This window comes from Bos mutus, chromosome 2 (assembly GCF_027580195.1).
Source record: "Bos mutus isolate GX-2022 chromosome 2, NWIPB_WYAK_1.1, whole genome shotgun sequence".
Classification (NCBI taxonomy): domain Eukaryota; kingdom Metazoa; phylum Chordata; class Mammalia; order Artiodactyla; family Bovidae; genus Bos; species Bos mutus.
Window position 1 is genome coordinate 109,196,771 of NC_091618.1, and position 27,497 is coordinate 109,224,267.

Consider the following 27,497-nt stretch of genomic DNA (forward strand, 5'->3'; position numbering starts at 1 on the left):
AACCACCAAAGACACTGGCTCTCCATAACTAAAAGATTGTTGGTCTTTGGTTTAAAATATTCAGAGAAGTTTTGGACTCCTTGAAGCAGGGAACATTTAAGTCAGAATTTTGTGCATATTTCAGAGGCATTGTCTTTGTATTACCTTACAAATTTGTTACCTATTTCCAGTATGAGAATTTTTATTTACTTGATCTCCATGGGAGTGTGAGGATAAAGTAAAAGGAAGAATTCTGTTTTTCAGACTATGAAAAGTAGTTACTATGTAAAATTTGGAAAACTACTGTTAAAATGTCACTACTGTCAGATAAAAACAAACTTTTTTTTCTTTTTCATTTTACATCTAGCGGTCAATAAAGATTAGAGATTCAAAATTTGGTTTAGCTCTTGTCATAGAAAGCTCTCAGCAGGTAAGATGTTTTATATTTTTATTAATCTTTAATAGATTTTTAAAACTGTATGACAGTCTATATTTTTAGTTTTATTTATATAGTAACCAGTTTATATCCAAGAAGAATATTAGCTGTAACATGAGGTTAATTGTTCCCATGTAAAGAATCCTGCTTATGTTTCTCTATTGGGCAGACATATTAATTATTACTATGGTCATGACATTATCTCAGTCTTTATATAACCCTATGATACAGTTACTATTTTTCCCCATTTTACAGTCGAGGAGACTGAGGCTCGGAGAAGTTAGGAGCCTTGACCGTGGTCTCATAAGTAATAAGTGGTAGAGCTAGCTTTTGCTTCTAGGTCTGACTGATTCACAAGACTGAGCAGCACAGGTATACACATACACACACCCTATTTGAGATTTTATACTACCAAACACAGGTTATACTGTATCTAGTTAGAAACTGCTCTGCCCCATTATGCCAGGCGTAATTTATTCTTATAAATTTTTTGAAAGAGGTGTTTCTCTTCTGAATTCTAAATTTAAACAGGAATGTCTACTCCTTTCCCCCTGGCCTATAGATTGGTAGCTGCCATTTACTGAGTGTTTACTATGTTCACAACAACATGATAACCATTTTATGGTTAGAAAATTAAAGCTTAAATGAGAATTCCCTGGCAGTTCGGTGGTTAAGAGTCAGCACTCTTATACTGCCATGACCTGGGTTCAGTCTCTGGTCAGGGAACTAAGAGCCTGCAAGCCTCGTGGCACAGCCAAAAAAACACACAAAAAAACAGCTTAGAATCTCCCAACATCACACAGCTAGTAAGTTTGTTGTAAAACCAGGATTTGAGCTCCAAAACATATACTCTCACCCCAGAGCAAATTGCTCTCAACCATCACCATATGGGTACTTAATTTTTTTAACACTTTTTCTCCAACAACAGGTATGCCATTCCCTTTTGTCTTTTAATATATAGTCTATTCATTTTCAAGGTCAAGCTCAGGAAAAACTTAATTCCCTTGACCTTCATAATCTACAGTAGTGTATTTTTTTAATCTTGAAATATTACCTTTTATATTTACAGATGAATTTATGTGATATCTGGATACTTCAAAATAATTCTGAGTGGGTAAGGGGAGGAGATTTGGGGGATGGGAAGGTTAAAGATGGAACAGAGTTGGCCATATGTTGTTACTTTTTGAAGCTGGATGATAGCTACATGGACAGTTATTGTACTCTTCTGTTTTTGTGTATGCTGGAAGTTTTTATAATAAAAAATTTAATTAAAAAAATCAGCTTACATATTGTGTTCTGAAATAAGAACAGTTAGAACTATAATTTATCATATGTTGTAAATATGATTCCTCAGGCTTGTTTTCTGTTTTTTCATTATTTCTTCCTGTAGAGTGGAGGATATGTTCTTGGCTTTAAAATAGATCCTGTGGAAAAACTACAAGAATCAGTTAAGGAGATCAACTCACTTCACAAAGTCTATTCTGCCAATCCTATATTTGGAGTGGATTATGAGATGGAAGAAAAGGTATTTTGTTCAGTGTGTGATGTATAGAATTTGCTGAATTGTCTTTATGTAATCTATAAACCTCAGTTAGCTTTATGCACAATTTAATTTTAAACCATGTTTAAAATGATGAATAGACAGACTCTGCTTAGTCAGTATGGCTGACTCTTATTTGTGCCTACCACCTGTCTTCTCCCTGGCTGCTTCACCATTCATTCCTGCCCATCTATGTAGCAGTCTATCCAAAGATGTCCCCATATGCAAGGCTCTTCTGATGTAGAGAGACTTAAATCTCTCGCTCTGACAACTTTATTTTTATTCTACTTCAGCCACCCATTAACATTTGGTCAAACCTTACAGGCCTCACAAACACTATTTTCTTTCTCTGCTGCTGCTAAGTCGCTTCAGTCGTGTCCGACTCTGTGCGACCCCATAGACGGCGGCCCACCAGGCTCCCCCATCCCTGGGATTCTCCAGGCAAGAACACTGGAGTGGGTTGCCATTTCCTTCTCCAATGCATGAAAGGGAAAAGTGAAAGTGAAGTCGCTCAGTCGTGTCCGACTCTTCACGACCCCATGGTCTGCAGCCTACCAGGCTCCTCTGTCCATGGGATTTTCCAGGCAAGAGTACTGGATTGGGGTGCCATTGCCTTCTCCATTTTCTTCCTCTAGTGACCCACAATATACCAACTGCCGGAGACTGCTCCATCAATATGGCCTGTGTCAGTTCATATTTATCAGAGCCTCTTCCAAGTCAGTTATGAAATACTTTGAATATCATGCTTGCCTGTCTGCTCTTTGTCTTCTTCATGACTTCTAGTTTCTGCCCCAGTCACTGCTCTCCAGGTCCATCAGCTGTCTTTTGGCTTTACTCTTCAGTCTCTGCACATGGGCCCCTCATCATCTGGTGGTTCGCTGGTGTCCTCCCAGCCACTCCATTAGAGACTCCTCACCATCGGCTCTGACAGCAAGTAGCCTTGCCAGGGATGCTCTGTCACAGGCTCCCTTGCTGTCTGTTCTTTTGTTAAAGCCCTCACTGTCTGGTCTATTGCTGGTGTCCACCCACTCTTTCATCAGTGTCCCAAACAGTACTATGCATGTCGAGCTATATCATATATCACATATATTATCTGTCTCTTCTCCTGCTCTTGGACTACTACAGCAGGTGGCCAGGGAAGATCAAAAAGTTGGATTGGACAGCTAAGTACTAACTCGTACCCTCTGACTTCAACTTCATTGTGCTGCTTTTTTCTCTCCCTGTCAAATTCCATATATATCCCCTTCCCTTCCAACTGAAGTTTGCCTTTGGGTTGTTGACACAATATTATACACTCTTCGGTATTTTATCTCCTTAACCATCCTTTCTGCTTTCTTCCCAACCTGCACAGCTTTTAGCATTCTCCCTCTCGCTCTGCCTCCCCTGTATATTCCTCAGCAATGTCACTTGCTCCTCCAGTTTCTTCAGCTGGTACTTATGTAGATGACTCCCAGATCTTTCTGACCTTGGCATACTCTCTCAGCCTATCATGGTTCCAAGTATTATTGAATATTTTCACATAGATGAGCATTCCAAATAAAATGAATTGAATTTCTCCTTTACAATTTTATCTTAGTGATTTAATCAATAACTTTCCAAATCAGTAAGGTACAGTAGGACATGGTTGAGTATCTCAAACCTGGCATACCTAAAATCTTGTCATTTTTTCTCAAAATCAAAATCCTACCAATTTATCTAGTTATTTACTACCTTATTGTCAAAGTCAGATGTGCTCAAAACCCTGGGATTTACTGTTTTTTATTTTTCCCATTATCTCAATTTAAACATTCAGCCAATTATACCATCCTTTCCCCTGTTCCTATCCCTTTCTTTCCATTCAAACTGCAGTTTCCTTTGCTACTTTTGCTTGTAGAATAATGCTGTAGAACAAGCATGGTCCTTGGAACCTGACAATTCCGACTTTGATCCTAATTTCACCATTTATTTGTGATTCTAGGCAGATTTGACCTCAGTTTTCACATTATAAAATAATCTCTTTCACAAAGTTATTGATTGTGTCCATAAAGTGGCCAGCACCTGGGAGACACTGCTGCCCATTCTCTTGCTACCTTTCATTTCTCCTTTTTTCCCCTTCTTTGGCCCTCAGTGTGTAATAACAGTTAGCCATAGTAACTCGCTTTGTCGCTACATGTAAGTCCTTTCTCCAAAGACACCTGTTGAGGGAGGTCTTCCCTGACTATCTATCTACAACAACAACCCCTGTCACTTTTTTATCCCTTATTTTGCTTGTTTATTTGCTCTCTCGCTTGCTTGTTTTATTTTTGGTAACACTAATCAGTCTCCTCCATTATAAATAATGTTCATGAAGTCAGGGATTTCTGTCTATTTTCTTTAACCACTCTGTCTCCAGCAATCAAAAGTAGCACATAATAGACTCTTAATGAATAGTCATGATTGAATGACTGTGTTGAGTGCCTACTCTTTGTTGTTCACTGATCTAAGAATTTTATATGCCTCATCTCATTTAATCCTGCCAAAAACACTATGAACTGTATCATCATCATTATTATAATCTCTATCTCACAGTTAAGGAGACCGAGGCTTAGATAGGTTAATTCACTTATACACAGTCACACAGTTCTAAACATGGTTGAAATACCAGCTGTTCTTGGACTAGGGAATCTGGTCAATCTCTTGTCAGCAGTACACTCCTACATCAACTCTCCCCCACAAATTACCCATAAATAGTCCACATTGTCTGAGCTGGTATTTAAAAATTTCAGTAGACTCCAGGCTACCTTCCCCACCTTATCTGCACAACCACGGTGTGAGTGATACTCCTCGGCATTGTTCAGTACAATATCCCTGCTTAGCTCCTCTGCCTTGTGGGACTCTCATGTTCTGACCATATTGTATTATTCCTCTTCAGCCCGATCCTGTGGTTTCTCACCTTTGCTGATGCTGATCCCCTCTGCCAGGAATACCCTTTCCCCTAATCCTATCTGTGAAAATCATCCTTGTCCTAAAAGCCCTCAGTCACATGCCAACCTTTTCTTCATGAAAGTTTCTGGTATGCACAAGCCAGAAGTTGTACTGTCGCCAAACTCTCCTGTTACGATAGATACTGCATTTGTTACAGCTATTTTCTGTAGGTTGCCATATGATATTATTAATATTTGACCATTTTTTAAATTAAAGTGGCAATTTCTTATAGTTCAACCTGATATTTAGTTTTTTATAATTGTATTTTATCCTTCACTCCACTCCAACTATATTACACACCTTCTGTGGTAAGGGTGAAAACTTTATGCTTTTGGTAGTACCAGCGTGGGGGTTCCCAGGTGGTGCTAGTGGTAAAGAATCCGCCTGCCAATGCAGGAGATGTAAAAGATGTGGGTTCAGTCCTTGGGTCGGGAAGATCCCCTGGAGGAGGGCATGGCAACCCACTCCAATATTCTTTCGTGGAGAGTCTCATGGACAGAGGAGGTAGCCAGCATAGTACCTCATACACTAAAGATATTCAAATATTTGAAAAATGAATTAATAGATATCAGTACTATATGTATTTTGCTTTACTTTTAGAATATTCCATACAAATCTTAGTTCTTTTTTTTCACGAATTTCTTTTTTCACAAATTCTATTCAATGACTACTTCGAGGAAATTTTAAAATATGCTATTATACAAGTTAGGTTTTTAAACTACCAGAGAGATTTTAACTATCAGAAAATCAGATAAAGCTCAATGAGAGTTTTTTTTTTTCTTTATGAATATTTCTAAGTATCATATCAAGTTTGTGTACCTTTTTCATTTTAACTCTTTTGATGATACTAACTTCAGATTTAAAAGCTTAGATTTAACTGACTCATTTTATTATTCATATAAGTTTTAATAGAATATAAATTATGCAGTGATTTTTGTAAGACTTGAGTAGTTGGTAATTGTGATATCCTTTTACAGGTATTTACAATTCTTATAGCACATTCTACTAAAATTATTTATTTGTTTAATATGGTCTTATTGATGCAGTTTAACATCTACTGATTCTTTTTAACATCTACTGATTTTCAGCCCCAGCCCCTTGAAGCTCTGACCGTAAAACAAATTCAAGACGATGTAGAGATCGACTCTGATGATCACACGGATGCTTTTGTGGTGAGCATTATGAACAGGAGCATCACTAAATTTTTTTTTTTTTTAATCTGAGTCACGTTCAATTAAATAATGGTCTAAGTGTATAAAATATCATAAAGCTAGAGTGTTTTAAACATGAGTTGGAGAATTTTTTTTTCCAAGGTAGGGAATTTTTTGTGTGAGAAAATACTTTTAAATTACCAAACTGGGAAATAATTTGAGACCATAACTTATTTGGAGGATTTCAGATATGTGAAAAGTTTTTTCCATACTTTAAGATAATGGAATATGCTAAATATAGTTAATTAATTTAAAATCTACACTTGCCGTAAGTAATCTTTATGAGAAAGACCTCCCTCCTTTTAATTTTATAGGTGTAATATTTTAAAATGGATTTCTATTTGAACAGTAAAATTTCTTGTTTGCAAATCTGTATTATTTAATTAATAGCCAAAATAATAATAATGCTTTCTATGTACTGTGGTCTATGAATCTGACTAGAATACTGCTCTGGGAATGAAAATTTTTAAGCTAAGTATAAGATAGTTGATTATAAACTACTACAACCTCAGTGTGTGTGCATTTGCTGACACATTGAAGCCCTTATTGCTTTGTTTTGTTTTGCCAGCATCTTCTTTTAAACCAAAAGTAGGGGTAAAATTTTATATCTGCTAAATCATTCTCTTATCCACTTTCAAGTTAACAATGCTATTCACCAATTACAAAGCACAGTTTTAGCACTTAAGTTTAGCATAACTCTTGAAGACATTAATATTGACAAAAGTGAATTCTGCTACCAGCTTTGTAAAGATAGGTGAGAAAACCATTAGAAACACAGTAACAGAATATAAAATACAGTTAGTTTCAGAATTTTTCTGTAAGTTAATTACCTGTTCCTTAACCTCTTAACCTATTGTGTCAAGTATGTGAAATATAATTTTCTTCGTCTTATAGGCTTATTTTGCTGATGGCAACAAGGTAAGGATATTTTACCTATAATGTATGAAGAAACTTTCTATATTCCAGTGTTCAGTATTCACACATTTATGTGAAACCTATTTTTTGTTTTTTTCCTCTTCCTTGCTCACCTTCTCTATTCCCATCTCATCCTCTTATCTCCCCAAAAGCAACAAGATCGTGAACCTGTGTTTTCAGAAGAACTGGGGCTTGCAATAGAGAAATTGAAGGATGGATTCACCCTACAGGGACTTTGGGAAGTAATGAATTGATCTTGAGTTGAGCTGAATTTCTATTTACAGATATCTCAAGATTAAAGATACTAGTCGCCTACTATAAGGCATGGAATAGTTTTTACATTTACAGAAAAAGTTTTTAAGAGAGTTTTCTAATGATTAAGGAAAAGCTCCTTTAAGATTTTACTGCCAGTCTTCTAAAAAAATTATATTTGAAATTGTAATCGAAATCTTCCTGGTTTGTTGTAAATATGTTTATTTTGTACCTAGTACTTATAAATTATTATTCTGTGGATATTAAAAGACTGTATTATATTGAGCTTAATAAAGAGTTTATGTAGCACCATTAAATGTTCTGAAAATATTATTTTAAAGTATAAGACTCTTATGGAGTAATCAAATACTGCTTTCTTAATTATAAAATTCTGGTTTAAATATATTTATCACATAGTTCTAAATGTAAGCCAACTCTAATATAAATTACAAACCTTAAGCTTACCATTTTTTAGGTAATCATTTATGTAGAAACCAAAAATTATAGCTAACTTTGGAGGATATCAATTCCCTATGTAAAGTTTTGGGCACTGTTTTGTAAATAATTTCAATATCATTTTGGCAAGAATACATTTATAAGGAAACAACTTTAAATAGTTTGTAAATAAATAGTTCATTTATTGACTTTCTCTTTGTATTCATTGAAACTTCTTTGAAGTGTTCAAAAATTCAGTATTTTCTGATTTCTTGGTCAGGTAAGATTTGGTGACTTCTCTGGCATCACTTTTTTTTTTTTTTGCTATTGCTTCAGTATAAAGAAACGTTGTAAGGAACTTTTGTCAAAACATTAAAATTAAACAAAGGAGTCCTGTTTCTCTGAGTGTGTAAAATCATTTAAGATAATGCAACTGTATGCACAACCATAGACACATAATAATCAAGTGCTAACCTGAGTGTCTCTGGAGAAGGGAATGGCAATCCACTCCAGTATTCTTGCCTAGAGAATTCCATGACAAAGAAGCCCGGCAGGTTACGGTTCGTGGGGTCGCAAAGAGTCGGACACGACTGAGCAACACACATACACAGCCTGAGTTTAACAAAAATCAATAAACAAAAGCTATTAATTGGTTCTATATTTAAATAGGAAGGGATTTTTAAGGGATGGAGATATAATAACCTATATTAGGGGGAAAGTGTGCTTGAAAAATGTATACAGATCACAAAATGCAGTTCGGAATATTATTTCAATAGTTTTTCAAGCAAAACAGACTATAAAGTTGCTGATTAGTAAGTAATAATCTCAAATGTCATATCATGGTGCTTGCATCTGACTCATTAATCTTTTCAAATATTAGGTGTTACATGTAGAGAGAAATGAGTCATTTATTGTTTAAACAAGAGAGCAGCTGTTAGTTTTTTCTCACGTGTTAAAACCTTTAGTGGCATCTATAAATGGAAAAAGAGTCAACGAACTCTTCTCTCAGCTGTTGTTTTAGCAGCTGACAGTACCATTGACTTCACCGTGATGTAAAATAAGAGGAAAAAACTGTTACTCATGGATGGAGACCTTGAAATTTAAAAATACATATTTCCCTGATCTAAGGACATTCATTCATTCCTTCAACAAATGTTTATGGAGCACTCATGAGGTCGTGTGGCTATAGCATTGAACAAAACAAACCTCCCTAAATCCCTGTGTTTATGGAGGCTTATGTTCTTTGGAGCATGTTTAAGAATACCAATCTTTGAAAGTACAGTATATTTAAAGCCCGACTGAGTTTTTTATAATGTGATAACATAACTTTATAATAAAATATTTCATGAAGAAGTATATGATGCTATTTGTATATAAACAAAGGATCAGTTTTTTTCAAGTCATGCCTTCTGCCTCCAATACTTAATATGGTGTGTTCTATTATAGTCAACAACTTAAATTATATTCTAGTTGTATATTCTTTTTTTTTTTTTTTTCCATGTATAAAGCCTGTTTTTCAAATAATACCAGGGATGTAGCCCTTCGTCCTGATTTTGCTGAGTTCTGTTGATTACATTGTTCGGATAGGGTTACATCTGTTCCATTTTTAAAATTTTTATTTAATGAAAGATCAACACTTAAAACTACAGAATATCTTTATTAATCATACTGTATATGTTGTGGGATTTTTCTCTCCCTAGTGTCAACTTTTAACTTTTTTTCCTGGTTTTGTTATTGTTGTTTGCCACATCAAATCCTTTGCAGAGCAAGGCAAAGTGTGAACGAGTAATAATATAATTTAATTCAATACTGATTGTAGTTTTTCCACTTAAAAATAATGATAACTTAGGATGTCTTATAAGTTAGCAGTTTCTTTCCATTTAATTTAGTCATGATGTTGGGGGGGGGGGTATTATTATTTTAAAGGTTTTTTCCAAAAAAATAATCTACCTAAGTAGCAGTCTTTAAGTTTCCTACTTCTCAAAGAATATTATATATCCTGCTGTTTTAAGTAGAAAATAAACATTTATAACAGTTACTGGAAAGAGGATCTTGCTTATGAGTATTCAAATGAACTCACCTCATATTCTTGACCTTTGCATCATTAGTTCAGATAGCCAAGTAGCTTGCCACTAGACCAGTTTTAGCAGACTGACTCATTTTTATGATTCAGTTTTCTGTTAGTTCAATGAACATTTTCTTGTGGTATCCTTTATTAGCCTATCTTCTAATGCTTTATGTATTTTAAAGCTTTCCACTTCATTTAAATCTCTCATTTCTTAGCTGTTTCCTTAGTGATTAAAAGTTCCAGTTGTTCCTTTCAATCTCTGACAGCTGCAAGAGCCACTCTTCTTCCAAACTAGCTCTCCTGCATTCCCGTTGTTAGCATTGGTGTCTATATTTAGCTGGTGGGATTAAATTGCAAAGGCTTCGAGCTGGGCAGAGCACACTGATCTGCCTTTTTACTGCTAGACCTGTGTGCTGTGAGGAGCTAAGGCCTTAGTGTCCCCTTCCTTACCCAGGTTGCTCACAAAATGGATTCCCAGCGGGAACTCGCAGAGGAACTGCGGCTTTACCAATCCACCCTTCTTCAGGATGGTCTAAAAGATCTCCTGGATGAGAAAAAATTCATCGATTGCACCCTAAAAGCAGGTGACAAAAGTCTTCCTTGCCACAGATTGATTTTGTCAGCTTGTAGTCCTTACTTCCGTGAGTATTTTTTATCTGAAATTGATGAGGCGAAAAAAAAGGAGGTAGTACTAGATAATGTGGATCCTGCTGTACTGGATTTAATCATTAAGTACCTATACTCTGCCAGTATTGATCTCAACGATGGAAACGTGCAAGATATTTTTGCATTGGCCAGCCGCTTTCAGATCCCCTCCGTGTTCACTGTCTGCGTTTCTTATCTTCAGAAAAGACTTGCTCCTGGTAACTGTCTAGCTATTCTAAGATTAGGACTTCTTCTTGACTGCCCGAGACTTGCCATCTCTGCCCGTGAATTTGTGTCTGATCGCTTTGTACAGATTTGTAAGGAAGAGGACTTCATGCAACTGTCTCCGCAGGAGCTGATCTCAGTCATTTCCAATGACAGCCTAAATGTAGAAAAGGAAGAAGCAGTATTTGAGGCAGTGATGAAATGGGTGCGAACAGACAAAGAAAATAGGGTTAAAAACCTTAGCGAAGTGTTTGATTGTATTCGTTTTCGCCTTATGACAGAAAAATATTTTAAAGATCATGTTGAAAAAGATGATATAATTAAAAGCAACCCAGAACTCCAGAAAAAAATCAAAGTTCTCAAAGATGCCTTTGCAGGCAAACTCCCAGAACCTAGCAAAAACACAGAGAAGGCTGGGGCTGGTGAGGTGAACGGTGATGTTGGTGATGAAGATTTGCTTCCTGGTTACCTGAATGATATTCCCAGGCATGGAATGTTTGTCAAGGACCTCATCCTCTTGGTTAATGACACAGCTGCTGTGGCTTACGATCCCACGGAAAATGAATGCTACCTTACTGCGCTGGCTGAGCAGATCCCCAGAAATCATTCCAGCATCGTTACCCAACAAAATCAGGTGTATGTGGTAGGAGGGCTGTATGTGGATGAAGAAAATAAAGATCAGCCCCTACAGTCCTACTTCTTCCAGGTAAGAAAGACTGTCCTCACATATGCAGAGACATAGAGGAAAGGATGTTAGTCACCATCTAGTTAGCTGATTGTGAACTACTTAGGCTGCTTGTACTGTATTCATCAATACTTGACGTCCTATGCCAGTCCCTTGCATTTTCATTAGAGTACTGACAAATATCTAGATCAGTTAACTGCTTGTTAATATTTAATAAACATTTTCATGAAGAATGAGGTTCTAATTCATGTACAAGTGATGGCTCATGATTTTCTTTATGCTCTTTTACCTAAAATGTCATGTTCATAGTTGATAGTTGTGACTGTAATCCTTTAAAGTCCGGTATTTTAGTAAAAACAAAATTTAATCTTGTATCCTCTTTCTGAAAAATAGGTTTTTTCCAAAAATCAAAGTACTCTACACTTTACAAAAAGTTCTAATTGATCAGATTTTCTACCTTTTTCCAAGTTTGCTTGATTTGAAATTCTCAGAGGTAGCATTTCATCTCTTATTTATGGTTTACTGCCTAAAATACAATTTTATTGAAAGTGAAAGAACTTGTATAAGTATTTTACATGCTTTGGATTGCCTTTGAGGAAATACTATCTATACAAACGTCACTAGTTTGAATCGATTAATTGTATTTAGAAATTTTTATTTGTGGTAAGTGATCAAATTTCTTTGGATCAGAGTTGTACTTAGACATTATTGCAACTTAATCTTTTATGAAACCATAGAAGTTTCCAAGAAGAGAGATCCTCCTAAACAAACTCTCTGTAGTTTGAAAGGACTTAGTTTCATGTTACCAACACATTATACTTTACCAGTTTATGAAGGAATCAGTGACTTTATCTTTAATACCAATACCAGTACTTTGTAGCTTACAGATAGTTCAAAAGGGTTTGTTTAGGTCATGGCTACTCATGGCCTGTAGTTTATGGGCCTTGAATTCGAAAGGGCAAAGATAAGTAAGTATAGAATGTCACACCACAGTCACTGAGTGATTTCAAATTGTGTGACATACTGCGCATTTATAAAACACACTCTTTAACCAGCTTCTACTAATCTCAAAAAAATGTAATAATACATGTCAATCATGCTTCTTAATTTTCCAAATTCTATTAAAGGATGTTAACTATGAAATATAAAAATAACAGTAGAAGCTGTAATAAGTATTTGAATGTGGGCCAGAAAACTTCCTAAAGGCTAGTTTTAAATTCAGATAAATTTCAGAAAGGGTAAATTCAATTGAAAAGACAATAATATATTTAGGAAGTAAAAATGACATCAAAATACAAGTAACCTGGAAATCAGATCCAAAGAATACTTCTAGCCTTATCTTTAGTCCCTTCTATCCTATCGCTACCCTTGCTTTTATTGACATCACCTCACATTTCTGGTTCTGGAAGCATGCTTGATTTTCCTTATAGCTACAAAAACAGTTACTCAAAGTTGAAAAGGTCAACTCCCTATCATTTCCTATGCCTTGCTCCTTCAAAAGGCACAAATAGTGAGACAAGGATAAAATAGTGAGCCAGGATAAAAACACCTGTGAAAGAGGATTATGACTCATAAGAAAGTGTGTGAGAATTTCAGGTTTTGTATTTTCTGCGTTGTCACCTCTGTTTAAAATGTATTAAGTCAGGATTCATATGACCTTTGATTGTATACTAGAATTGGATTATGATAATTTTTTTTACTTAGATAAGAGAGGGTTTTTTCCCATAGAATTAACAGTTTCATCAAATCTTTGAACAGCGCCACATCTTAAGTATTCTGAGTTCAAACTCTAATTTTAGGGATGAGAAAACTGAAGCCAGAGAGGTTAAATGGCTTGACAGCTCATCTGTAAAAACAGCTGGCAGGCAGTCTGCTGTAGGAAGCGCCCTATCGGGGGTAGTATGGCAAGGTAGACGGCACTGGGCAGTGTGGGCAGTAAACCCTCTGATTTGGGATTATGATGGCTGCTGCTCCCATTTAAAAAAAGAAAAAAGAAAACCTATGAATTTATATAGTTTGCATCAAGTATCACTTAAAAGCTCTGTGAGCCTGAGCAAATTGTTTAACCTTTCTGTGCCTGTTTTCTCATCTCTAAATCAGAGCTAACAAACGAGAGGACTAAATTAGATTACCTGTATAAAGCACCTGGCATGAAGCCTGTCACAGAGTAAGCGTTCCTTTGTTGTTGTTTAGTCAGTCATGTCCGATTCCTTTGTGGCCCCGTGAACTGTAGCCCACCAGGCTCCTCTGTCCATGGGATTTCTCAGGCAAGAATACTGGAGTGGGTTGCCATTTCCTTCTCCAAGGGATCTTCCTGACCAGGAATTGAACCCGCATCTCCTACATTGGCAGATGGATTCTTTGCCAGTGAGCCACCAGGGAATCCCCAAAAGTTGATAATTGTCATTATTTTTGCTTCTATACTACCTACTGGTTTCTTGATAAAGGACTTTTTAAAAAAAATGAATGCATTAGTGATCACCATCTGGATATACCACAGACTTGAATATCTGCATCTGTTCTTGGTAACCAGTTATTCTGTTGTTTTTTTTTTTTTTTTCCTTTTTTCTTATGCTACATAGAAATAGCACTAGAGAGAACAACAAATCTCTGACTGCACTCCCTCAGAAAGGAGCTTTCTTATGTCTTGGTGTCCTAAAATGCAAAGTGGAAAATCTTAAAATTACCAATAGTTAGTCCTAAAGCTGATGCCAGCCATATTAGAATCAATCACATATCCCAGAGCGTGGGCTCTTGGAGGCTGTCTTAGGCTCCCAGAATTGGCAATAGCAAAAACAAGCAGAATTCCTTTCTAATTTAAATCAGAAAGAGAGAAAGAGTGCGAGGGAAGGAAAAGAATATTTTAAATGACTCCCACCAAAACCTGGGAGGTTATAGGCTGTAACACCTGCCTGTATCTAAAGTAATAAAGTGAAGCATGGAGAACTTAAAAATGTTTAAGGAAAGAAAAAAAGATAATATCTAATGTCCCAGTTGTCTGAACTGAGCGACAGGTCCAGCTGTCCTGGGCGCCAGCTTGGGGCATGTTAAATAAGCTTGTGGGGGCCACTCAAACACTACGACCCTCCCTACAGCGGCAATCTATTTCCCCAATGTCCTTGAAGTATTGATTCCTTGTTCAAACCTGAACAAGGTAATGTGGGAAGAAAGTTTGACAAGAAATCTCACAGTTCTAACTAATCTCTGACGACTATTTTATTCTCGCTTTCCTTTTCCCAAGTTCTCCAGGTTTGAGTATTTTTAGCTATTTTGGTAGGCTGTGTGGATTTTCTCATTTTTCCTGGTAATTCAAAGGTAAAATATGATCCTTTCTGAGTTATAGTTTTAAACTTATGAGATCTTCTACTATCTCAATCAATTCTAAACAACAAAGTATAGCATATTTTTTGGTACACCTATAACAAGCTTCACAATTCCTCCTATATTTTTTTCTTTCAGCTTGATAATGTAGCATCCGAGTGGGTTGGACTCCCACCTCTGCCTTCAGCTAGGTGTCTCTTCGGTCTGGGAGAGATAGATGACAAAATCTACGTAGTTGCAGGCAAAGACCTTCAAACAGAGGCTTCTCTGGATACAGTATTATGCTATGATCCTGCGTAAGTTGGCATGATATTTTCATTTCCTAAGCATTCAGGTATATGAGTGTCTATAACAAAATCATAGTTTTAGAACCTGAAGTTTACTGAAAGCATATAAATCCTATCATCTTCTGATTTTAGGGCAGCCAAATGGAATGAAGTTAAAAAGCTTCCTATCAAAGTCTATGGCCATAGTGTGATTTCACATAAGGGGATGATATATTGTCTTGGAGGAAAGACAGATGATAAGTAAGTATCCTAAAATCTTATGGTTTATATCCAGGTGATTTTTTATTACAAGGGTTCCTTTCTGTTTATACTGGAATGATACTTGGTTCTCCCCTATAACATTTTTGAAATAAAATTGAAAAAATAAATTTTGAAATGTTATTGGAGGATATTAATAATGACTTATGAAGGAAAACTGTATAAAATTATTAAACTGCTGAAGTCAGTTTGTATATGCCCAATATATTGCTAGGAATGAGCATAATAGCTCCATCATAAGCATTCTTACAATGGAAAAGCAGCGTTTAGGAGCATAATCAAGTCTTTTATTTGGCTAATTTAAAATTATATTTTACTACATTAAAACCAGTGGACTTTTCATGGATTTAGCCGTAAGTACTGATAGATAAAAATTAAGCATATATCTTTAATATAGCATTTAAAATATAGCTACTAGAACAATAGTGTATAAAAAAATCATGGATTTTGTACTTTACATTCATAAGAGAGAATTTAGATAGTTGAGTTTGAAACTGAAAAACATTTGACTGAAAAGCAGGCAGCTCTTTCCTCAGCAATGTTTCACATATTTATTCCTGGACAGATGATATTCAAAATATTTAACAACTGGTCACAAACAGACACTGATCAAACAAAAGAAATATACCTGGAATACTCAGTAGCACCCAGTCTTTTAGGAGAAAAAGAGGATGAAGCTTCATATAACTTGATTTTTAGGTACTTCTCAAGGGATAGGTAATTAGGAAAGAGATTTTATGGAAGAAGTGAGTTCAGAGTGTTCCAGAAGTCTGTTAAGCCAGTAGCCTGTTTGGTAAAATGATGATTTTCGATTTCAATAATGATAACAAATTTCCTGCCCCTGAAAACGCCACCTAATTTGGCTTGTATCACTTGCTTAGGTTAAGAGTTGTCCAGTCCTGGAAAGGAAGCCAGAATTAAAGAATTTAAGAACTATTCTCTATGTCTGTTTTTCCTGTGCTGCCCTGCAAATAAATTCATCAGTACCATCTTTCTAGATTCCATATATATGCATCAGAATATGATATTTATATTTCTCTTTCTGACTTACTTCACTCTGTATAATAGGTTCTAGGTTTTGCAGGGCAGCAATGGATAAACAGACATAAAGAACAGACCTGTGGACACAGGGCAGGGCGGCGGGGGTGGGGGGGGGTTGGGCGGAGGGGAGGAGGAAGAGCATGAGATGTATGGAGAGAGTAACATGGAAACTTACATTACCATATGTAAAATAGATAGTCAACAAGAATTTGCTGTATGACTCAGGGAACTCAAACAGGGGTTCTGTGACAATCTAGAAGGGTGGGATGGGGAGGGAGATGGGAAGGAGGTCTAGGAGGAAGGGGACATAGGTGTACCTATGGCTGATTCTTGTTGGTATTTGACAGAAAACAACAAAATTCAGTAAAGCAGTTATCCTTTAATTAAAAAATAAATAAAGTGGCAAAAAAGAAAGAATTTAAGGACAAAGCAGGAAAGGAGAGTAAAATATGGAAATGTGCTAGAATTAAAGAACTCTATATTCTGGAGTTAAAAATTAATGGTTATTCAATTAAAATGACATATATTATAGAATATGTGATTTTAAAAAGCAGTGAGCTTTTATATAATCTATATTCAATGATAACGTATTCTGAAATCTTGATATCCTCCTTAATGCCAGATATTCCCATTAAATAAACATTTAAAGGAAGGCCATATTATAAACACACTCAGTGCTAAATCTTATTTGGGGCATTTTTCCTCAGTAAATGGAATGGAAAATCTGTGTTGAGCAGTGTTTTGACTTTGGAAACATAGTGACCCTGCCAAATAATTTAAATTGTTTCCTTCAAGTAGTATTAGTAACTAGGAAATTGATATGTCAGTAAGAAGCATATGGTCTTGTCAGTAAGAATATATTCATCTTGAGAATATGATTAACTAAGACAACATTGCTTGACAAATGCCAGAGTCAAGAACTTTGAAATGAGTCATTATCTAAAAGCAAGCACTGAATTATACTAGTTTTTGCCACTGAAGAACATGATCTTGGATCATGTTCTTATGGAGTTTTAAGATAATACTCATAGTCATGTATTACAGGAAATGTTTCTACTCCAGAAATCTGATCTTTTATAAAACTAGTGAAAAAAAAGTTGAGGTTTTGTTTTGTTGCTTTTTGGCTTGGCCAGATATATCCAGTTAATTGTTATTTGAAATTCAAACTCCCATCAGTAAATTATGGAATCATAAGAATCTCAGAAAGATAATTCAGATGAGTCCAGGTTTTTCTGGTAGCATTTAGCATGTAAAATTGTTCTCATTACTCATCAGCTCAGATGACTAGTTGTCTAATCTTTAGTCCCAGATTTCTTAAAATGCATTGGTATATTAGTGATAGACTAAAATGTAATGAATCATCAAATTATAGTTACATTGAAAATAGGTACATTCACACCTAAATATTTTTTAAGTTAACTGATTCATTCTTAGGATATTCAGATAACGAAATGAATAAACATTTTTGTAACAGAGGCACAATAAAGAATTTATGAATTTTGTTAACTCTATTCATGTTTTCCATTTAACTTAGTAGCAGATAGGATTAAAATCTGCTTCCTGGGCCTCTAGACAATTGCCAAAAGTAAAGAATGCTACCTTCCAGTAGTATAATTGTTATAAAATAGTTTTGGTTCTCATATTTATTATTGTCCTTTGCTCGGTGACATACGTTCAGATTAAGAATTTTTATGATCCTCATTATATCTCATATTTCAAATGAGAACCGTGGCTAAGTGATTAGTCAAGTTGTTTCTTTCAAAAAAGGAAAATTCTTAAAGGACCATTTTGTTGTGTTTTGTTTACAGAAAATGTACAAACAGAGTGTTTATCTACAACCCCAAAAAAGGAGATTGGAAAGATCTGGCTCCAATGAAAATCCCTCGTTCCATGTTTGGAGTGGCAGTCCATAAAGGCAAAATTGTGATTGCTGGAGGTGTCACTGAAGACGGTCTTTCAGCTTCAGTTGAAGCTTTTGACCTCAACACCAATAAGTAAGCTGTTATCTCTTACTATGGAATATGAATCACTGTATGCTTCAATTTCTAATTTGGACAAGGGGAGAGGAGGGCAGGGAGGCAAGGACTGAAGAGGAAGTGTCTTCGTCTGTTTCTTTCGGTGTTATAGGTATGAAACACCCACCATTTCAATGCATTATGTGTGTCTGTAATTTGGAATACATGACCCTCAAGTTAATGTTGGAGTAATCAGTTTGCCCTCACTTGTTAATTTTGTGAATTTAGCCTTGCAAAGGTAATACTTCTGAATAATTATATACACAATAGTGGATATACATCTCTCTATAAGGTTATTTGATTTGAAATGTGTAGTTTCTTTAAATATTAAAAGACCTCCACTTAGTTTGTGATATTTGTAAAGGATGAATGCTTCAGATGTTTGATTCTTTTGTGTTCTTTATAATTTTCTCTTTTTTTTTTTTTTCACTTTTAAGATTGTATTGGCTTAAAGTTAATGTGAAGATATAGGACAGATATTCTTTATATAGAATTAGTCCTTTTCAAGTTTTTGAGCTCATATATCTAGATGAGTATATAGTTTTTATGTTCCTAGTTTAGCAATAAAGAAAAAATTAGAACACTATTATTACTTTTTTAAGGAACCAAGTATGCCTGATTACAAAATAGACTTTTAGTTCAGTTCAGTTCATTTCAGTTCAGTCACTCAGTCATGTCTGACTCTTTGTGACAATATGGACTGCAGCATGCCAGGCCTCCCCATCCATCACCAACTCCCAGTCTACTCAACCTCATGTCCATTGAGTCGGTGATGCCATCCAACCATCTCATCCTCTGTCGTCCCCTTCTCCCCACACCTTCAATCTTTCCCAGCATCAGGGTCTTTTCAAAAGTCAGCTCTTCATACCAGGTGGCCAAAGTATTGGAGTTTCAGCGTCATCATCAGTCCTTCCAGTGAATACTCAGGACTGATCTCCTTTAGGATGGACTGGTTGGATCTCCTTGCAGTCCAAGGGACTCTCAAGAGTCTTTGCCTACACCACAGTTCAAAATAGACTTTAGTTAATCTGAAAATTACAAGGAAGTTTTATGGAAATGGATTTTTATGATCATTAAAAATCATGTTTTTAATGCAGCAACACACAAAACTGTAAATACTCTATATTATTAGTTTTGTACATATGTATGCTGCTGCTGCTAAGTCACTTCAGTCATGTCCAACTCTGTGTGACCCCATAGACGGCAGCCCACCAGGCTCCTCTGTCCCTGGATTCTTCAGGCAAGAACACTGGAGTGGATTCCTATTTCCTTCTCCAATGCATGAAAGTGAAAGTGAAGTCGCTCAGTCGTGTCTAACCCTTAGTGACCCCAAGGACTGCAGACTACCAGGCTCCTCCGTCCATGGGATTTTCCAGACAAGAGTACTGGAGTGGGGTGCCATTGTCTTCTCCAGTACATATGTATAGATGGATATTTTTAAATTTATTTGCATTTTTAAATGACAAATATAGCAAAGTTTTGCTTATGATTATATTTGAAGGATAGGATTATGGGTGATAGTTGTTTTCTTCTATAACTTGTTTCTCCAGATTTTCTACAATGTACGTATATTATTTTTTATAGTTAAACAGATGATATATTTAGAGAAAAACTATGAGGTCCACTTGTAATGCCAGAGTACTGGAAGAGAGCTACCAAAATGACTAACTCATTCTAGACTCTTGATACTTCCAACTAATTTGATTGATTTTTATCTTCAGTGGTCCTATTTCATACAGCCATTAACATTAAAAAGTTCCCATATATCCTTTATTTAAAAGGATGAAGGATAAATTATTAAAAAGAAAATTTCCAACCCTAGTTTGTTAACTGTCCTCATATGTGCTCAGTCGTGTCCAACTCTTTGTGACCCCATGGACTGTAGCTCACCATGCTCCTCTGTCCATTGAATTTTCCAGGGAAGAATACTGCAACGGGTTGCCATTTCCTCCTCCAAGGGACTCTTCCTGACCCAGGGACAGAACTTATGTCTCTTGTGTCTCCTGCGTTGGCAGGCGGATTCTTTACCACTAGTGTAACTTGGGGAGCCCGAAACTATCATTTTCACATGCTTTATTAAAAAGGGCTGGAGATTTCTTGAGACACTACAGAGCGCAAAGATTTTTAAAATTTGTATTAGCATTCAAATGAAACCCAACACAGTAGGGCCAAGGAACCCTAGAATTGCCCCCCACTACTCCACTGTTTATGGCACACAGTTTGATAACCACTGCTAAAGGTGCTAACTGATGAAGGTGAAGTATTTTTGGATTGATACATTGACGGCCTTAAAATCTCATCTGGTTTGATCTTTCAAATAAAGGGATATTTAGATACTTTCCAGTAGCAAATTTAATCTTCTAATTTGGGTGCCTATGCTACTCAAAATTTTTCATTATTTTTTATAGTTATTCAGTAAATACATTTGGCATTTTTTTAAGTTTTACATTAACTGTATCTTCAATGATTCCCAGGTGGGAAGTAATGACTGAATTTCCCCAAGAAAGAAGTTCCATCAGTTTGGTCAGCTTGGCTGGATCCCTGTATGCTATTGGTGGTTTTGCCATGATTCAGCTGGAATCTAAAGAATTTGCACCCACTGAAGTCAATGACATATGGAAGTAAGTTTTCTTCACTCCAATTTTCCAAACTAAATATTAAGTCAAGTAAGACAAAACAGTTTTGAAGTACATAGGAAGCCAGACTTTCCCAAAATATACACTACCTTTTTGGTGGTAAACACTCTTTGAATCTATTGAACTTTTTCACATTGCCACTTACTTAATCAAGTACTGCTTCTAATTAGCTGTGAGCTTGGGAAAGAACTTACTGGGGCCTATATCTTAATCAGTAATTAAGAGTTGAACAACTCATCATTTACGCTCCCTTCCAGTTTTAAAAGTGTAATGAATGCTCTAAGCATCCTGTAGAGTAAAGGCTTCCAAACCACTTACCTTCCTCCCACAGGGTACTTTATTTCCTAAGAGAACAGGGCTCTGAAGAAACATTTAACCTCTTGAGTTTTCCATGATTCATTAATTCTATTTTGAATCTAATTTTAAAATGTTTCCAATTTTCAGAGTGTTCAGTTATAAAAGCTTTTTAAAAGAGAAGTGAAAAGTACCAATCCACTTGACCTCTAAGATAGGTGCTGGGCAGGTCTCCCAAGTATGACACTTACAGTTGTTACCCAATTGAACTATTTTACAGTTAAACTTAAAATAAATGTATTTATAAAGAAGGGGTGTGTGTATTTTACCATAGTTTCTAATGCAGTGAATAGCATATAGAGACTAGTGTATCCAGAGGTCTTAGGAGCAGAAGTGTAACTTGTATCATAATAGAGAGTCACATGGTAACACAGTTGAGGCAGGGCATACAGTATGTAGATGTCTGGTCACTGTCAGGTCCCCGCCATGTGTGGTCTTCAGCCTAGGTATAATGCTTGTTGATCTAAGTTTATAGGAGGTAGATCTCAGTTGCCTGAGGTGAGCATGAGTTCATGACATATTTTGTGGTTGTTCAGTCTCTAAGTCGCATCCAACTCTTTGTGACTCCATGGACTGCAGCACTCCAGGCTTCCCTGTCCATCACTATCTTCCAGAGTTTGCTCAAATTCATGTCCATTGAGTTGGTTATTCTAACTAACCATCTCATCCTCTGCCATCCTTTTCTCCTCCTCCCGTTTCCTAATCGAAGCCAGGCTTTCAAACTTATCATATGCAAAAGTCCAGGTGATTTACATCATCTTCTGGCCAGGAGGCCTGTTAACATTTTAAGAAACTTATTTTTCTCTAAAGGTGATTATTCTAAAGTCAGGCGCCAGCCTCCAAAAAGCATTGGACAAAGCTGCATTCCTATAGGGCAAAAGTGAGGTGGGCTCAATCAAGAAAAGAATTAACTCAAGGGTCCAAGGTTACAAACATTGAGGTTACTACTTACATTTCTATACACCCATTATATCAACCAATACACTGCCAAGGACACAGTAGGTAAGGAGTATGGAGACTTAGCAGCAAACATTGGCCCAATAAGTGAAAAACCCTTCACCAATACAATTTCTAATCAATCTTTTAACTACTCAAAGGAATCTGTGTTTAGACAGTTTAGAACATCTCCCGCCTCTCACAGTTGGGAGGCTCTGAACGATCACATGTGGCCGGAAAAACCTATTCAGGCAGGCTAGAGGATTTCCAAAGGAGTTTGTAGGTTGAAACACTGTCACACCCAGGAATTATTAACTGGAGCTGTAAGTTAACTCTTTTTTCAGAGAGAGGTAGTGGGGGACAGCCCCCTGTAAAGTCAGAGGTGTAGGTGAAAGCACAAAGCAGAAAGTAGGCAGACTCTGGTTCTGGGGGTAGATGCTTGAGAATTTCCACGGGGACTCCTGGGGCTCGATCCCGCCTTTGCATATGCCGAGCCTCCTTCCTCATGACCTTTGTCATGGGTGGAGCTCCTCACGCTGGCTCCCGGCAGTGATAGAATTCCAGTTGAGCTATTCCAGATCCTGAAAGATGATGCTGTGGAAAGTGCTGCACTCAATATGCAATATGCACTCAGTATGCAATATGCCGGCTCCTGGCAGTTTCCCAACATCAGGGTCTTTTCAAATGAATCATCTCTTCGCATCAGGTGGTCAAAGTATTGGAGCTTCAGCTTCAGCATCAGTCCTTCCAAAGAATATTCAGGGTTGATTTCCTTTAGGGTTGACTGGTTTGATCACCTTGCAGTCCAAGGGACTCTCAAGAGTCTTCTCCAACACCACAGTTCGAAAGCATCAATTTTTTGGCACTGAGCCTTCTTTATGGCCCAACTCTCACGTCCATACATGACTACTGGGAAAACCATAGCTTTGGCTATACTCATCCAGAAACTGCCAAATTTATGCTTTAGATTTGCTTGCAGATTTAAATTTATAAGTACAGCTTTGGAGGAGTGATCAACGGAGGCATACCACTGAGCCTAAGAGAGAAAAATGGATAATATTTGTTCTATACCTGAACCAGTACATGCCTTATTCCCAGCTGGTGAACTGGAAGGCTCAAAGGCTGGCAGCTTAACCAAACAATTATTTTGTACATCAGACATCATTTCCCTATGTTATTGTAACAGTAACTAGCTGTGTAGAAGGCAAGAGAAAGTGGCTATAAAAGGAAGTTAACTATTATCACTTTCCCTTCAAAAAAGAGGGAAGAGGATAAAGAAACTGGAGATCCCCAGGGAGGAAAGACTCAGCAAAAGGGTGAGATGGGTAAACACTGGAAGCGGCAGGCAAAAAGGATGAAATAATCAGATCAGATCAGTCGCTCAGTTGTGTCCAACTCTTTGCGACCCCATGAATCACAGCACGCCAGGCCTCCCTGTACAGCACCATCTCCCAGAGTTCACTCAAACTCACGTCCATCGAGTCAGTGATGCCATCCAGCCATCTCATCCTCTGTCGTCCCCTTCTCCTCCTGCCCCCAATCCCTCCCAGCATCAGAGTCTTTTCCAAAGAGTATTGCCACCTCTTCGCATGAGGTGGCCAAAGTACTGGAGTTTCAGCTTTAGCATCATTCCTTCCAAAGAAATCCCAGGGCTGATCTCCTTCAGAATGGACTGGTTGGATCTCCTTGCAGTCCAAGGGACTCTCAAGAGTCTTCTCCAACACCACACTTCAAAAGCATCAATTCTTCGGCGCTCAGCCTTCTTCACAGTCCAACTCTCACATCCATACATGATCACAGGAAAAACCATAGCCTTGACTAGATGAACCTTTGTTGGCAAAGTAATGTCTCTGCTTTTGAATATGCTCTCTAGGTTGGTCATAACTTTCCTTCCAAGGAGTAAGCGTCTTTTAATTTCATGGCTGCAGTCACCATCCGCAGTGATTTTGGAGCCCAGAAAAATAAAGTCTGACACTGTTTCCACTCTTTCCCCATCTATTTCCCATGAAGTGGTGGGACCGGATGCCATGATCTTCGTTTTCTGAATGTTGAGCTTTAAGCCAACTTTTTCACTCTCCACTTTCACTTTCATCAAGAGGCCTTTGAGTTCCTCTTCACTTTCTGCCATAAGGGTGGTGTCATCTGCATGTCTGAGGTTATTGGTATTTCTCCCGGCAGTCTTGATTCCAGTTTGTGTTTCTTCCAGTCCAGCGTTTCTCATGATGTACTCTGCATAAAAGTTAAATAAACAGGGTGACAATATACAGCCTTGACAAACTCCTTTTCCTACTTGGAACCAGTCTGTTGTTCCATGTCCAGTTCTAACTGTTGCTTCCTGACCTGCATACAAATTTCTCAAGAGGCAGATCAGGTGGTCTGGTATTCCCATCTCTTTCAGAATTTTCCAGTTTATTGTGATCCACACAGTCAAAGGCTTTGGCGTAGTCAATGAAGCAGAAATAGATGTTTTTCTGGAACTCTCTTGCTTTTTCTATGATCCAGCGGATGTTGGCAATTTGATCTCTGGTTCCTCTGCCTTTTCTAAAACCAGCTTGAACATCAGGAAGTTCATGGTTCACATATTGCTGAAGCCTGGCTTGGAGAATTTTGAGCATTACTTTACTAGCGTGTGAGATGAGTGCAATTGTGCGGTAGTTTGAGCATTCTTTGGCATTGCCTTTCTTTGGGATTGGAATGAAAACTGACATTTTCCAGTCCTGTGGTCACTGCTGAGTTTTCCAAATTTGCTGGCATATTGAGTGCAGCACTTTCACAGCATCATCTTTCAGGATTTGGAATAGCTCAACTGGAATTCCATCACCTCCACTAGCTTTGTTCGTAGTGATGCTTTCTAAGGCCCACTTGACTTCACATTCCAGGATGTCTGGCTCTAGGTCAGTGATCACACCATCGTGATGAAATAATGGAAGGCTGGAAAGGTTAGGGTTTTTGAAAAACAGGGATAATAATTCTTGCTTGGAAAACAAGAATAGGCAGTGATTCTCAACTCTAACATAGGCATCAGCTAATTTTTAAATTATTTTGAATCTCATTCACTCATCATAGAATGATTTGGGGGTATTTCCTATGTGCCAAGCAAGTATTGATAGCTTCTGGAGAAGGGAAGATACTAAAGTGAATAAAATACATGTAACTTTGAGCTTGTTGAGGACATAAATATAAAAACATTAAAATAGGATGATAATTGTTACCATCAATGGATACCATACGAAGAATACCATGAGAAATGAAAGACAAACCAAACTCTGCTTCAGGAAGGCGAGAAAGGCTTCAGAGAGAAGGCAGTGTTGTGGAATTTCTCATGCAGAGATGGCAATTCAGGCACCAGGAAAGGAAAAGCACACAGGTCTCAAAGGGACTCAAGCTGTCTGTGTCTTCATGAATATTCAGAGAGGGTGACCAGTTCTTACCTAAGGTCAAGTGAAAGTCTAAGAGCAGCACTCACACAGGACAGAAGAGGGGAAGAACAATGGTTTCTTAGAGTGACCCCTAGTGTCCAGTGCCACGCATCACACTGGTGTATGGGTACGGCTGAAATCAGAATCAAGGTGACTTAATTGTTTCTGCTCTTCCCAGTTCTTACCCTTTGCTGACCTTGATTCATGGGGACCAGCCATCTTTAGCAGTCCAAAGGTGAAGGATTAATTGCTTTTACTCATCATCACTGGACAGTCTTTGATTCCCAGAGAAGGTTTAACTGCCTAAGCATCCAGATTAAATACCATGGCAATAATCTGGGTATATGCTCAGAGAGTGCACATTTTTGGAGGAATTCAAGTGTTAGTCTGTGAGTCAGGTGCATCCTCCTCTGGGTAAGATCAGATAGGGTTTTCTCAGAGAAATATTTAATACCAGGAGATCTATAGAACTGTCTACTTTAAAACAACTTATTACGTTCTTTTTCTCCATCAGGTATGAAGACGATAAAAAAGAATGGGCTGGGATGCTGAAGGAAATACGTTATGCTTCAGGAGCTAGTTGCCTAGCAACACGGTTAAATCTCTTCAAACTGTCTAAGCTATAAATAAGAAGGTGAAAAACATAATAGATAGGGAGGTGGTCTGTTTAGATAATAGGGCCTTAATTTATTGTTTTTAAAAAGCCTATACAGAGATTCCATGTAGAAATTACTGTGTTATTGTCCAAGAGATTAGCAGTGGGCATCAAAACCTCAAAGTTATTGAATCTTCAATGTAACAATCAGAGCTTAAAAAAATAATAAATATTAAATTGAACAGATTATTTCTCTTGTTAATCTGTCTCAATCAATTATAAAGGAGCTTCCTAAATTTGAGTTTATTAATCCTTTCATTTGCATTGTTAAAGTGCCTTTACACTCCTTTTTCTATTACAAATGAAACTGGAGAATGAAATATGTACATTTACATTAAAAAAATTTTTTTTAATAGCAAAAACCTTTCTTCATGCTTCAAGATATAATAAGAACCCTGTGCAATATATTAAAGATTATATGCTGTGAGAAAACTTTGGAAATGGAATAAATGGATTTCATTTGAATTTTAAATTTAAAACCAGTAAATCACAGTCTTCAAGTCCTTAACTGCAGTATCTGTAGTAGAAGGGTTGGGAGGCAATCTCAGGAAAAGGATTGATTCCTTAACTGCTGGGGCAGAATTTGGGGCCAGCGGGTCATATGGAGAAAGGTGTGTATTCATTGCTTTGAGTTTTATCTATACTTTAAAGAGCTACCTATTTGCAAATTTCTGATAGAAAGAAGGATGACTATTATTCTATTTTCTGGGATGTAAAACCCTACATTCAAGTTGTTTGTTCTTAGCATACACAGTAAGATGACATCTCAGTCTGTCCCAAACCATTACATTCTACTGTCTGCAAGTCATGAACTAATCATCGCTTATGGGTCTCATGTGCTTTCACAGACATGTTTGACTTCTAGCCTTACATGTGTTATTTTCTGAGAGGTCTGACTTGGAACTGACTTGGAGTATTCCATTATTACTTGTTAAGCAACTGCATAAAAATATGAATGTTCATATTCATAAAATAAAGCTATAGCTTTATTTTCTGCATCATAAATATGGGAACATTCAATAAAATTCAGTTTTACTATGGATCTCTGAAGTATAATCTTGAGTACTTTTCTATATTGAACTGCACCCTGAGTATACAATCAGCAAATCCCAAAGGTGGGAAATTACAGGTTATTTAGCAGATAAATTGTTAAGAAGGAGAGATGCTAATAGATTAAGACAGACTTAGAAGCAGGGGTAGGAGGGACTTCCCTGGCAGTCCAGTGGTTAGGACTCTGCACT

General features: G+C 37.0%; 2 protein-coding genes and 1 long non-coding RNA gene across 4 annotated transcripts in view; 2 read left to right on the forward strand and 1 right to left on the reverse strand.

The window, feature by feature from the left end:
• Positions 1-7,593, forward strand: part of BBS5 (Bardet-Biedl syndrome 5) — a 21,025-nt gene extending 13,432 nt beyond the window's left edge. For both annotated transcript variants that reach the window (XM_005887597.3, XM_070358026.1), the window contains exons 8-12: positions 347-409; positions 1,806-1,940; positions 5,987-6,070; positions 7,004-7,027; positions 7,177-7,593. In XM_005887597.3, coding sequence (XP_005887659.1) covers positions 347-409; positions 1,806-1,940; positions 5,987-6,070; positions 7,004-7,027; positions 7,177-7,278 — 408 coding nt within the window. In that variant the 3' untranslated portion in view covers positions 7,279-7,593. The remainder of the gene's footprint in view (positions 1-346; positions 410-1,805; positions 1,941-5,986; positions 6,071-7,003; positions 7,028-7,176) is intronic.
• The window catches only part of LOC138984342 (uncharacterized), a 13,683-nt gene extending 3,531 nt beyond the window's left edge, over positions 1-10,152 (reverse strand). Inside the window, exons 1-2 of the long non-coding RNA XR_011461583.1 lie at positions 9,792-10,152; positions 8,186-8,323 (exon numbers count right to left, since the gene is read on the reverse strand). This is a non-coding gene — a long non-coding RNA (uncharacterized lncRNA). The remainder of the gene's footprint in view (positions 1-8,185; positions 8,324-9,791) is intronic.
• KLHL41 (kelch like family member 41) lies at positions 10,153-27,298 on the forward strand. The gene is made up of 6 exons (XM_005887596.3): positions 10,153-11,355; positions 14,794-14,951; positions 15,075-15,182; positions 18,050-18,235; positions 20,731-20,877; positions 26,116-27,298. The coding sequence occupies exons 1-6, from the start codon at positions 10,246-10,248 to the stop codon at positions 26,225-26,227; spliced, it is 1,821 nt and encodes a 606-aa protein (XP_005887658.1). The 5' UTR covers positions 10,153-10,245; the 3' UTR covers positions 26,228-27,298.
• The last annotated feature ends 199 nt before the right edge of the window (positions 27,299-27,497 follow it).